The 13650-nt window shown below is 43.3% G+C and overlaps 1 protein-coding gene across 3 annotated transcripts in view; it reads left to right on the forward strand.

The window, feature by feature from the left end:
• The window catches only part of DDC (dopa decarboxylase), a 407527-nt gene that overhangs the window by 109752 nt on the left and 284125 nt on the right, over positions 1–13650 (forward strand). For all 3 annotated transcript variants that reach the window (XR_013216885.1, XM_077269362.1, XM_077269361.1), the window contains exons 2-4: positions 380–603; positions 5035–5148; positions 5533–5652. Coding sequence is in view for 2 of the 3 variants with exons in the window: in XM_077269362.1 (XP_077125477.1) it covers positions 403–603; positions 5035–5148; positions 5533–5652 (435 nt within the window). In the remaining variant the exon portion in view is untranslated. The remainder of the gene's footprint in view (positions 1–379; positions 604–5034; positions 5149–5532; positions 5653–13650) is intronic.

A 13650-nucleotide genomic window follows, 5' to 3' on the forward strand; every position in this document is an offset into this window, starting at 1 on the left:
ACCCTTTACCTGGTGACAGCTCCTCTTTAATGCTCTTGTTAACTTTCTAGCCATAAGAACTCAAAAGAAATGTTCCTCATACACAATAAACCATTGATCAGTCAGAACAAATTGTGCAGGAAAAACCAAGTCCTTCATTTTTCCTTTCTGTTTGTTCTCGAGTTTAATAGGTAATTTAGAGATGTTTTTCTTTAGTTTAAATTGAAGCACACTTTTACTATAATGTATTTGTAGCTAGCAATGTTTCCAACATTGTGAGCTTTTACTTCTTTCAAATAGGGGATAAAATAAAACATTATATTTGATGTCTATTCATAATATAAAGTAATTTCTAAAATTCAACAATTGAAAATAATATATAATTTGACGATCTCTTCAGGTGTACAAAAAGAACACACTGACATGAACTCTACAGAATTCAGGAAGAGAGGAAGGGATATGGTGGACTACATTGCAAATTACCTGGAGCAGATTGAATCACGGCAAGTTTTCCCTGAAGTGGAGCCTGGATACTTAAGACCCATGATTCCAGATTCTGCCCCAGAAGAAGGAGAATCATATGAGGATATAATGAAAGATGTTGAGAGAGTTATCATGCCTGGGGTAAGAAATATATGTATAATGGTCATAAATAACAAAACTACATGTCAATTAACAATATTAGCTTGGTATATTTATATGTACTTTATTGTGTTCATATTCATTCAGAATAAAGAGTTTTCTGCGATTAATATTGCATATTTTATGAGTTAAAAACTAGGTAATAACTGATTACCCATATTACCCAGAGTTCCAAAGAGTATTTTGTGATAAATGTTTAACTGTTTTTAAGTCTAAAAATTCCCCAAGATGCCCCACATGCTCCAAATGGATAAAAGTATGTGCTTAGTCAAGCTAAACAAGCAAATTTACAGAAAGTTGGTGAGAGCTAGGTGTGGGATGAAGGAACCTTCAGCTGATAACTATTTTCTCTATATGGCTGGTTTAAGGGGGGCGAAATGTCAGTTATTTATACAAGTGGATTGCCTATGCTCACATTCTTTTAATGCACCAAGTTCATATTTTTTTTTACTATTTTTGGAGTAGATTCCTACTTGAGCACAAGCCCAAAAGGAGTGCTGCACAGAATGCTTTTTATTCATGCCATGGGATATACATGGTATTACAGCTCAGCTCTATTCAATTCAGTAGGAATGAGTAGAAATACCAGATGTGCTAATAGTAGTGACTTTGAGAAAGCATCTTGATCAATACCATGTGGGTGCTTGAAAGACAAACATTAGAGGATTCCTTTTCACAAGGAAAATCCAAGTGTTTAAAAGGAGGCTTTAGCATCCAATAATGATCGACTGGTAAATACAAACACAGCAGCAACGTTTTGATCCCAGTTACAAATCTAGATGTTTGACAAGTCCCAGGTCTCTATATCTATATTTATTGTAAGAAGGCATCAGTTTAAGTGGTTGACAGTATGTTTGTATCACCAAGGTGGCTGGTTTTAATGATGTAAGTCCCAGGAAGTCTGTACCAGTAACACTGGGTTACTGAGTAGTTTGACTAGATTCTGTTTCCAGGATTTAGGAGTGACTAGAGATCCTGGGTGGGAAAGGTCATTCTTATACTCTAGCCCAGGCCTTACGAGTCTGGCGAGTCCGTTAGAGTTGCTTTGAAGAAAAGACTGTTATTTTGCATCCTATGTGCTGAGGAAACAATTTAAGTTGAAGGGTGGAAAAATGCAATGAAAGGTACTTTATGCTTGTCCAATAGGGGCAGTGTATTGAGAGAAGAGGAGGGGGCTTAGGACTGAATCTTGAGGAGTCCCAATAGTAAGGGGAAGACTAAAGGAATAAGAGCCGACAAAAGATACATTCAAGGAGCAGTCAAAGAGATAGGAGGAGAACCAAGAAATAACAGTTTATTTGAGGCCAATATAGCAGAGCATGGTGAGGAGCAGCTGGTGATCCAATACAGCAGAGAGATCCAAGAGAATCAGCAGGCAGTAGTGGACATTAGATTTAGCTATTAGTAGAGTGATAGAGACTTTAGTAAGGGCAGTTTCTGTAGACTGTAAAGAAGGGAAAACGGATTGTAAATGGTCAAGAAGAGAGTTATCTTAGAAGTAGTGGATTAAACAAGAGAGGACCAAGTATCCCAGGAGTTTTGAGATGATGGGAAAATTAGAGACAGGTCTATAGTTAGCTAGTTAGCAGTGCATTTCTGGTCGTGGGATTTTTTTTTAGTAATGGGGTCATGATGGTGTGTTTGAACAAAGAGAGAAAGATATCAGAAGACAGACAGAGGTTAAATATTTTAGTTAGATGGGCAGTGACAGCTGGTAATTGGACTGAAGGAGATGTGAGGGAATAGGATCACTGGTGCAGGCTGTAGGGCGAGAAGAAGCAAGAACCTGGTAACTTCTTCCTCCATGAGAGCGCCATCATTGGCAGCAGATTATTGGACAGGGGATACAATAGATTTACTTAGTTACTTCTTGTTACTTTCTCCACATCTTACAGTCCCCAGTTCAACCAGATCAAAAAAATTAAATTAAAATACTTACCCATTGTCAATCAGGATGAAGCCCTCTGAAAAATCACTGACAGGGTCTGTAACTGCATCGCCACAGGAGGTCGTTCTCTTGGTAATATTCTCTCTCACAGTCTGTTGCAGTTGGCACAATCACCTTCACTTTTGCTATAGTCCAAAGGTTTTTACAAATGCTCAGGGAGCAGGAGCAAAGTTTGTATGTTTGCATTGGGAGAGAAAAAAAATCACTCCTGCTGCCACATCGTGTGAATCACAACATAGATTCATTCATTAACTGTGATTCACACCATATCATATACTGCATTGAATGCCGCACGTGTAACCTGCTGTACATTGAATGTACATTGGCTTGCAAAAGTATTCACCCCTTTGACTTTTCACCTATTTTATTACATTACAACTTGTGTTTAAATATTTGCGTAATCCGATTTGTGTGTGATGCATCAGCATTAAATAGTCTAAGTTGGCGAAGTGAAGTGAGAAAAATAATGACATAAATTAAATTTATGGCGATCTCCTTGGCCTTCAAGGTATTGTTTGGTTAGTGATGCCTCTTGCTTAATCCCTTAGTGACAGAGCCAATTTTGTACTTAATGGCCAAGCCAATTTTTACAATTCACTGTCATTTTACAATGACCACTGTCATTTTATGAGGTTATAGTTCTGCAATGCTTCAACGGATCCCACTGACTCTGAGATTCTATTTTCATGACAATAGTACAATAGTACTTCATGTAAGTGGAAAAAAAATTTCAATATGAGTTGCGTTTATTTTTTGTGCCTTTAAATTAGAGAGTCATATCGCACAAAAAAGTTAATAAATAACATTTCCCACATGTCTACTTTACATCAGCACAATTTTGTAAACATCATTTTTTTTGTTAGGATGCTATATGGGTTTAAAGTTGACCAGCAATTTCTCATTTTTCAAGAAAAATTTACAAAACCATTTTTTTTAGGGACCACCTCACATTTGAAGTGAGTTTGGGGGGGTCTATATAACAGAAAATACCCAAAAGTGACACCATTCTACAAACTGCACCCCTCAAGGTGTGCTTAAGTACATTCAAGAAGTTTATTAACCCTTCAAGTGCTTCACGAGAACTAAAGCAATGTGGAAGGAAAAAATGAACATTTTACTTTTTTCAGGAAAAAATTATTTTGAATCAAACTTTATTTTCACAAAGGTATCAGGAGAAAATGGACCACAAAATTTGTTGTGCAATTTCTCCTGAGTACAGCGATTACCAGTGTGTGGGGAAAAGCCACTGTTTGGGTGCATGGGAGGGAGAACCGTTTGACTTTTTGAGCACAAAATTGGCTGGAATCAATGGTGGGCACCATGTCACGTTTGTAGACCCCCTGATGTATCTAAACAGTAGATAACTCTAACTCCAACCCTAACACAGCCTAACCCCAACACACCCCTAACCTTAATCCCAATGCTAACCATAACCCTAATCACATCCCTAACACCACCCTAACCCCAACACCCGAACCCTAACTCCAACACAACCCTAACTCCAACACAACTCTAACCCCAACCCTAGCCTCAACCCTAACCCTAGCCCAACCCTAACCCTAGTTCTAACCCTAGCCCAACCCTATCCCTAGCCCAACCCTAACCCTAGCTCTAACCCCAACCCTAACCCTAGCCCCAACCCTAACCCTAACTCTAGCCCCAACCCTAACCTTAATGGAATAATGGAAAAAAATACATTTCTTTATTTTATTATTTTTACCTAACTAAGAGTGTGATCAAGGGGGGGCGGGTTGATTTACTATCTTTTTTTATTTTGATCATTGTTCTAGGGTCTATCACAGTGATCAAAATGAACCAAAAGGAAAAATCTTCTATTATTGCTGGGTGAACTCCACTCAATCTCTATTGTATAATCTTCTAAAAAGATTATATCTGAGTAAACAGTTACATTGTTGACTAATCAAGCCTATAAAATAATGGAAATTTAATTCTTAACAAGTGACAAAGTAATGATTATATTTTAGATCTGTTGGTTTATTCCTTGTCTAATATGAGAGTGGTGTTGCCACAATGTAAAAACATTGGGGTATGTTCACACATCAAGTTTTTGCTGCTTTTTTCCCCACACATTTTTGCCATGAAAAATACAGCACTATACTGTCCAGCAAAGTGAGTGAGATTTCTGAAATCTGATGCACATGCTGCTTATTTTATCCTTTAAAATTAGAAGCAGTTTCAAATCTACAGCATGTCCCTTCTTTTAGCATTTTTGCAGCATGATTCACCTATTCTAATGAATAGGAGCAAAAAACATCAAAAGCACAAGCTTTACGTAGTGTTTTTCCTGTTAAGAGACATGTTTTTATTGATGCAAAAATATCTGCATCAAATGCTTAATGTATGCACATACCCTTAGGGTTTGAGGTCTTTGTGAATATTCAGCAAAAAGAACAAAAATGTGGTCCACTTAATGGTAATTAGTATTTTTTTACATCTTATTTCAGGTCACTCACTGGCACAGCCCATACTTTTTTGCTTACTTTCCCACTGCGAGTTCATACCCTGCAATGCTTGCTGATATGTTGTGCGGAGCTATAGGATGCATTGGATTTTCGTGGGTAAGTTTGCTGATTGCTTTCCGTGGCAGGAATATTATTAATCTCCATATCTAATACACAGATGATACCAAATTATATGTGCAATTAGATGGTAAGCAACTAAACAGGTCTCAGTAGCTGAACACATGCGTTTTCTTGAAGAATTATGCCATTTTATTTTTATTTTTTTTCCTTTTTCCATGCAGTACATATAGCGGAATACTTAGCACACTCTGTTTCATAATTTACAATTGCATTATAAGATCACAGTAAAATATAACTGGTATTTTTCAGTTATCAACATTTCAAGATTCTTGTTCCTAAATATTTACAAGATACATCTTTTCTCATTATTTCTACTATTTCCATGTTTATATTCATGCTTATTTTTCTAATTGTTACAAGGCTTCAAGTCCAGCATGCACAGAACTGGAAACAGTAATGTTAGACTGGTTGGGGAAGATGGTTGGTTTGCCTGAACAGTTTTTAGCTGGCAGCAAAGGTGAAGGTGGAGGAGTAATCCAGGTAAGAAACCACTTTTTAAACAATAAAGACACTAAAAGTTGATTAGTTAAAAAGAGAATATATGTACTAGACATATATAGTGGATATAAAAATTCTACGTAAAAAAGGGGGAGAAGCCAGCGCTGCTTGTGGTCAGAACGCAAATCATAAAGTGCACATGCACATATTGATTTCTAACTGAGTTTCAAAAATGAGACATTTAGCAAACAATTGATCAATTCTTTGAGCCACCCCGCCACTTCACGGCATTCTCATAATGGGGCAGTCCTACTCTACGTTTTTCATATTCGCTGTGCCATTACGGCCTCTAAAAAGCAAGACCACATTAAATGCAACCTGTACCTGAAGCATTTCTGAATCACTCCCATGGCACCAGAGAGGACAGCACAGATAAAGGTTGACCAGGTCTGGACATAGACATTTTAGGTCCAACTTCCACACTGCCTAACCAGCACCACAGACGAAGGGTGAGACAGGCTTGGACACAAGTGCACAATCAAACAAAGCCTAGGGCAGGGCAGGGCTGCTGTAGGTGTGTACAGCAGCCTAGGTCAATCACGAAAACCCCCCAGAAAGAATGGTGTACATAACCCACTCCTAGGCAGACCCCAGTACTGCAGACCCCAGTACTGCAGACCCCAGTAGTGGACTCGGAGTCACTAGCAGACAGTACTCAGACTCCATTCAGGCTTTACGGGTTTTGGTTCCTCGGACAGAGTGGATACTGAAATGGAGCCACAAACAGCGCTGGGTTCGGATTATGGAACAGGTTCAAAGATTATGGACTCTGGAACCTGGTTACAGGTTTGGGTACCATTGGTGTGGCATCAGGATTCACATACCGCTGGTGTGGCTTCAGACTCAGGGGTCCGGCAGGTGTGGTCTCAGGCTCAAGGGACTGCCAGGTGCGGTTTCGGGTTCAGAGACCTCCAGATGCTGTTTCGGTTACACACAAGGACCAGGGGTTCAGGTTTACAAACTAACTTCACAAGATACTAAGACAAGGGAATTGGCAACCTAGAGTTGCACACAAACTATATAAAGGAACTACAAGGCTTGCTCAGACATCTTCCTATTTTGGAGGGTGCCTTTTATACAAGATGCCTCCCAGCTATTGACTGCTGGGAAGTCTTTCCTGCATTTACATACAACAGGAAGCATTGATACGTGCTGAGAGATGGGGAGGTAACCACATGGCCGTGACTATGTCGGCATCCGTGCATGGAGGGAAAATGAGAACCATGCAGAGACGCTGGCATTAGTGTTACACATGTAGTACACAATGAGTACTTGCTAGAAATTCCTACAACTCCTTTAATGATGCTTTATTCCACTTGGCAGCCTCCTGGACCAATTTTTTTCATCTATTTGCATCAATTTGTGAAGGACATCCAGTTCTTGTTAATGTCACTGTTGTGTCACATTTAAGTCGCTAAATAAAACCCCCCCAAAAAATTGTGGAATTGCACTGTTTTTGCAATTTTACTGCACTTAGATTTTTTCCCCATTTTCCAGTACACTATATGGTAAAATCAATGGTGTAATTCCAAAGTACAACTTGTCCCACAAAAAAACAAACTCTCACATGGCCATATTGATAGAAAAATAAAAAAGTCAGGGCTCTGGGAAAAAGGGGAGCAAAAAAGGAAAATGCAAAAAAGGAAAATTGGAAATTCATGAAAGTTAAATGTGATTGGCTAATTCTGAACCCAACCAGAGGGTGTTCACACTTATATAAACATATTTATTTTAGTTTTGCCACTTTTATTTTCGCTGCAAAATCATTATAGTTTGTTTTTCAATTGGTTTGTATGGATTATGGGTGACATTAAAGGAGGAAAACTTTCCAAAACTATTCTTCACATGATTTTTTTACATGACAAAAAGCCGGCAACCAGGGGTGTGTATACTTTTCTATATCAACTGTATGTGACCCCCTGCTTATGATGGATGCAGGTAATGATTTTCCCTAGTGACATCAGGAATATTATAGCATTATGAGAAGTTGATAGCTGGGTTAAAATTACATTTCTACGGCTACAACAGTCCCGTTCTGAATGATCTGTAAGGCTAGTTTCACACTAGCGTTTTGAGGAGCTGCGGAGGGCTGCGGATTCCTCCGTGAAGCCCCGCCTTCGGCTGCTAGCTCTGCCTACTTCTGCATGCAGCCTGCATGCGGCCTGCGTACCTATCTTTAACATTAGGTACGCAGGTCATGCCGCTGCATGCGGATGCTTCCGCATGCATCGTTTTGACGATGCGGAGAAAAAAATAAATTGCTACAAGCTGCGTCCTACGCTGGTTGCCGCATCGTCAAAATTACGCATGTGGAATCATCCGCATACAGCGTCACGACCTGCGTACCTAATGTTAAAGATAGGTACGCAGGTCGCATGCAGGCCACATGCAGAAGTAGGCGGAGCTAGCAGCGGAGGGTGGGGCTTCATGGAGGAAGTCCGCAGCCGTCCGCAGCTCCTCAAAACGCTAATGTGAAACCGGCCTGAGAAAGAGCTAGTAAACTGTATCTTCCAGCTCAGATGATATGTGAGCACTGGAGCCAATCACTGGCTACTGATAAGCAGCAGCTGTGACCAGAGAACCCCCAGGAAATTGGGGGGGTCACCCATAGCAGAATGCTGGAGCGACATAGCCAGGTAGATGAGTTTGAGGATATGTATATAGGAGTTGTCACATTGTGCTATACGTATTATTAAAAATATATATTTTTTGTTTGCTTGTTTTTCCCGTCACTGGAATTGTGTGAGTGTCTTTTTTTTGTTAATTTTATCAGTACAAGTTTGGGGTAGGTAAAATGCTTTGATTGCTCTTTGGTCCATTTTTGTGAGGAGGTGTTGTGACTGAAAAACATGAATTCTGGATTTTGGATTTTTTCTTCTTCTACTGGTTGCAGACCGCTTCTATATATAACCAAATAACCCTATATCATATTGAGTGTCCAAGCTATAATCACCTCCTGTTATGTGCAACGACTCACAATTACCCTATATAATTTGCCACTGCTCAACGGACCTCATTATAACACAGTGACCCCACAATATATGCAGCAGTTAACACACAAATATGGCAGTGAGTTGCAGGTTGTATTACGAAGAGGTATTGTATGTGTGCATGTACCTGTGTGCATTACAGGGGACATCGCTACTTCATTCTTTAATTTAATTGTACATCTTTATTTATTTTTCTCTTGAGGTCATATCATTCTTTTAACTTTCTGTAGCTATATGGAGCGCCCACCAGGGCTGTGGGGATACTCGGTACTAGACCGGTTCTGAAAGGGGTGTGGTCACAGCAGCAGTGACCCGGTCCATGGCCCTGGGCATCCAATAAAGGGGAATTAAAAAGGGGTAAGGGGAATTGAATTGAAAGGGGAAATAAAGTTTATAGGGGAATTGTTTGTGACGCTACCCGTGGTGTTCGGCAATGAGATGGTGGCCGACGCTGCAATTCAGATCCTCTGGGGCAGATGGTGATGCAGCAGAGTTGGTACAGCTCTCCACGGGTAGAGCTAGGCCCCAGGGTAGTTACAGTGTTAAATGTGATGGTGGATGTTGTAGTGCAGTGCAGGTGGCGCAAATAATTCAGAGGACACAGCTGGGTGCAGTTTCTATCGCTTTACTCACAGTTCTGCAGATACTGTCTCCAGCCGTGTGCTGTGTCCTCCGGGTCTGTGACCCAGCCAACCCTCAGATGATTTGGGGTACACTTTTCCAGGACTCCTCTCTTATGTTCCTTTCCTGGCCGTCTCACCGCACTGGCTCCCACCTCTCCAGCCCTGTGCCTTCACACATAGTGTCCCAAGCCAGCAGCCCCGGATCTTATCGGGCGACATGTCTCTGGCTGCCTTTTCAGCGAATATGTGTGGATGTGGCTCTGGCACGTACAGATACCACAGCCTCCGGCAGGCTAGCTGAGCCTTGTAGTTCTCCACTAGTCTTGGGGGCCGGTTCCCCACTGCAACCTGGTCCCTCCACCTGCCGATGGTCAGTGTGGATGCGGGCCCCACAGGTGGATTGCTCACTACCCATGCCCCTAGGACCCCTTCTTCCTGGAGCTTCCCTATCCTCTTTCTTCTTTCTCTAACTCCCTCTGACAGAGAGCTCCTTTTTGCACATCTCTCTCCATTCAGCTCCTCTCAGCATCTCCTCCACTTTCCCTCCTAATTAGCTCCTCCCCTAAGTACTGGCTTCACCCACACCCTCAGGCTGGAACAGAGTAAAATAGATATTACAGGAAAACATGAAAATAATTTTGGACATACATTTCAACAGGTAAATTCTTCTTCCCTTTATGGGAGACATTTGGTACTTAAACGTTGCATTTAGATAGTACAAAAGCATTACTTCCTATAAAACATTAATATTACTTTCTATAAAACATTAGCATTTACTTTCAGTAAACATTCTCTTTCACGTTCAATAAAATATTCTCAGTTAAGGACAATAGAACATTCTCTATTAAGTGCAATGAAACATTTTCTATCAAATTCTATAAAACCTTCTCTATCAAGTTCGGTAGGTTTCAATGGGATCCCAAACCGGGGCATCCCTCTCTTTATTGCAATATGGGGGGGACCCATATCAAACCCCGAACATAGGGCTTTGGGCGTGACTACAAGGCATAGCTGGCCTCCGTGCTGGACCACTTCTTCAGCCATGCCAGTCGGTTTTTGTTCTGTGGTCTGTACTGTATAAAACCAATAAGGAGCACAACGGGTGCTAACTATTTACAAAAGGAGTTCTGATCACTCACCGTTCATGATCATACCTTCTATCAAACTTTCAAATGGTAACTTTATAAAGTAACCTTAACTTTTAACAGCAGTCATAGAAATGTACTTTTTTCAGGGCTGGTCCTGGCGGCTTCACCTCTGGCCAGGAAAGTTCACGATCAAACAGCGCAACAGGTGCTCCATACAGTGCAAGTAAAGTTGACTCTACCACTGGTGTCTGAGTAGTTTGAGTGCACTGAGTGACTGGCTTGGCTGCGTTTTCAGTGGTTGGAGCTGCTCCCAGGTCTGCAGCAGCTAGTTTCTTCTGCATGGGTTCACACTTTCTAACTTTCAGAGCATACCACCCCCTTTCACCGATGTGGCGGGTGAAAGTGACCCGATCTCCCGGGTGCAAGTCTCTAAATGGATGGCCCTCCAATAAATGTGTTTAAACTTCCCGACGGGTGACAAAAGAGGTCGTTGATCATGCCGGGCTCTTTAATAAAGCCCCAGCCACTTTTGAGGTCAAACTTGACTACAACCCCTTGCCGCAGTGAACCCTGGTCGGTGCGTCTGGCCTTACGGGCCTGGGCCTTAGCCTGCAGATTTCGCTTCTCCTTCACCTCATGCTGGGCCCTCCATTCTTCATCGTCTTTTTCTGCCCGCTGCCCACAAAACTCCCTCCAAGTGTTGGCCATGGTTTCCTCCTGGAGCTCTATCATATCCACTCCCTGGGGTCCCCTTTGAAACACCACAGGTTCAGCTCGCACTTTCAGGGACCCACTCCTTGGTGTAAGCGGGGCCGCCATCCTGTCCAGGATGCTGGTCATCTAGTTCCAGGATGCATATCTAGATGCCCAGCCAGGTGTTGGGGTTGGCGGGGATGTCAGGGGCCCCACCAGGGGTTCTTCGGCTGTGGCAGCTGTTTCGTGGCCCATAACCTGAGTTGCTTCTTCGGTACCGGCTTTCTTCCCCTTCTCCGTGGTTGATGTCACTGGCAGTGAGGCCGTCCACCACCCGGATACCTTCTCCATCAGGGCCCGCTTCTATCCCATCAGCGTCATAAGCTGAGTCTGCATGAGGTGGCGGGTCAGCTCCTCCACCTCTGCACCCAGGAACTCCGGGTCCACGACAGGCAGTTGGTTGCCCAGATCTTCCCATTAGCTGGGGGAGTACTCCACCTCCACCCCACGCAGCGGCACTGGCTCGCCTCCTTCCGCCATCGCGTCACCCAGGGCTGCTGCTGCTCCAGCTTCAGCACAGTTTCCCGTGCTCTCTCTCTGCCACGCCCGTCTCCGTGGGCGGTTTATCTTCTTCCTGCCATTCCAGGCCAGGAGGCGGATCCCTACGGCCAATTGGCCTGTTTTTTTGCATTGCAATCTTCACACGCAGCGGGTACAGCTTTTGTATAGTTTAGAAATACAGTCCAAAATAGGCGCACGGGAGCCAGCTCACTGGGTCGGTCCATCCTGTTCATGATGTCAAAATGGATCGCTCGCCAGGGCCGTGGGGATACTTGGTACCAGGCTGGTTCTTAAAGGGATGTGATCACGGCAGCAGTGACCCGGTCCATGGACCTGGGCTTCCAATAAGAGTCAATGAATTGAAATGGGAAATAAAGTTTATAGGGGAATTGTTCGTGCCACTGTGGTACTCGGTCAATTTGGTCGACACTGCAGTTCAGATCCACTGGGGCATTTGGTGACGCAGCTATGATGTTTCAGCTCTCCACGGGCAGAGCTAGTCCCCAGGGCAGATATAGGTGTTAATTGTGATGATGGTGGTTGTGGTAGTTGTAATGCAGGGCAGGTGGCGCAGCAAATAATTCAGAGGACACAGCTGGGTGCAGTTTCTATCGCTTTACTCACAGTTCTGCAGATACTGTCTCCAGCCGTGTGTTGTGTCCTCCGGGTCTGTGACCCAGTCAACCCTCAGATTATTTGGGGTACACTTTTCCAGGACTCCTCTCTTACGTTCCTTTACTGGCCGTCTCAATGCACTTGCTCCCACTTCTCCTGCACTGCGCCTTCACACATAGTGTCCCAAGCAGCAGCCCCGGATCTTGTTGGGTGACGTGTCTCTAGTCCCCTGGGTCCTATGTGGCTGCCTTTTCAGCGAATATGTGTGGATGTGGCTGTTGCACGTACAGATACCACAGCCTCTGGCTGGCTAGCTTAGCCTTGTAGTTCTTTATTAGTCTTGGGGGCCAGTTCCCCACTGTGACCTGGTCCATCCACCTGGCGATGGTCAGCGTGGATGCGGGCCCCACGGGTGAATTGTTCACTTCCCGTTCACCTAGGACCCCTTCTTCTTCCTGGACCTTCCCTCTCCTCACTCTTCTTTCTCTAGCTCTCTCTGACAGGGAGCTCCATTTAGCACGTCTCTCTCCATTCAGCTCCTCTCAGCATCTCCTCCACTTTTCCTCCTAATTAGCTCCTCCCCTAACTACTGGCTCCAGCCACACTCTCTACCTAGTTGCCCTCTCCAGACTAGGATGAGGCTATCCTCCCATAGGGTACACCCGGATGCCCTAACTGGAGTGGTGAGATGTTGGATGCTGGTGTTAGAGTCCTGGGTAGTGGGATACCATACCTCTGGATGAGGTGCAGTACCTCTGTGGTGACTGAACCCTCAGGGGCGCCACATATATCTGTTTTTGTTGAAGGGTTAATTACATTATATTAAAGGAACAAACTCTAAGGTATAATTTTACTAGGGCGATCAGCTTCAAGCATGTTGCATAGCAACCGCAATCAGAGATTGACAACTATGTTTAAATGGCTAGCACCAGCAGCCTGAGCTCAACTACGGCTGTAGATGTTAGAGACAGATGCCACGTGAGGAGAGAGCTCATCTGCCGCACCCTCCTGAGCCTTCTTCAGCTCCTTAATCCTCCTGAGCCCTCTCTACATGTGATCACAGCCCAATCACGTGCAAGTATATAATATTGTGTCAGATGGTCATATAACATGGATGATGATTGCAAGCTCGACAAATGAATAGAAATACAAGCTGTCTCGTTGGATCAGGTGAGAGGCAGGAAAGTCTGAGCTCTGCAATGCAATCATCATCTGTGTTATATGGCCGCCTGACTACGCCCTCAATGGGTTTAAGGGAACCTGACAGCTGACTCATGGTTCCCAAACATCAATCAGCAAAAATCAAAGCCAGACTGCGTGATAGCAGCCAGATATAACTTTCTTTGAAAAACTCTGGCTTTTTTGATGATATGGAGAAGTCTAGTCTCTGCCTATTGTACCTGCCTGGCA

This window comes from Ranitomeya variabilis, chromosome 6, assembly GCF_051348905.1.
Source record: "Ranitomeya variabilis isolate aRanVar5 chromosome 6, aRanVar5.hap1, whole genome shotgun sequence".
NCBI lineage: Eukaryota > Metazoa > Chordata > Amphibia > Anura > Dendrobatidae > Ranitomeya > Ranitomeya variabilis.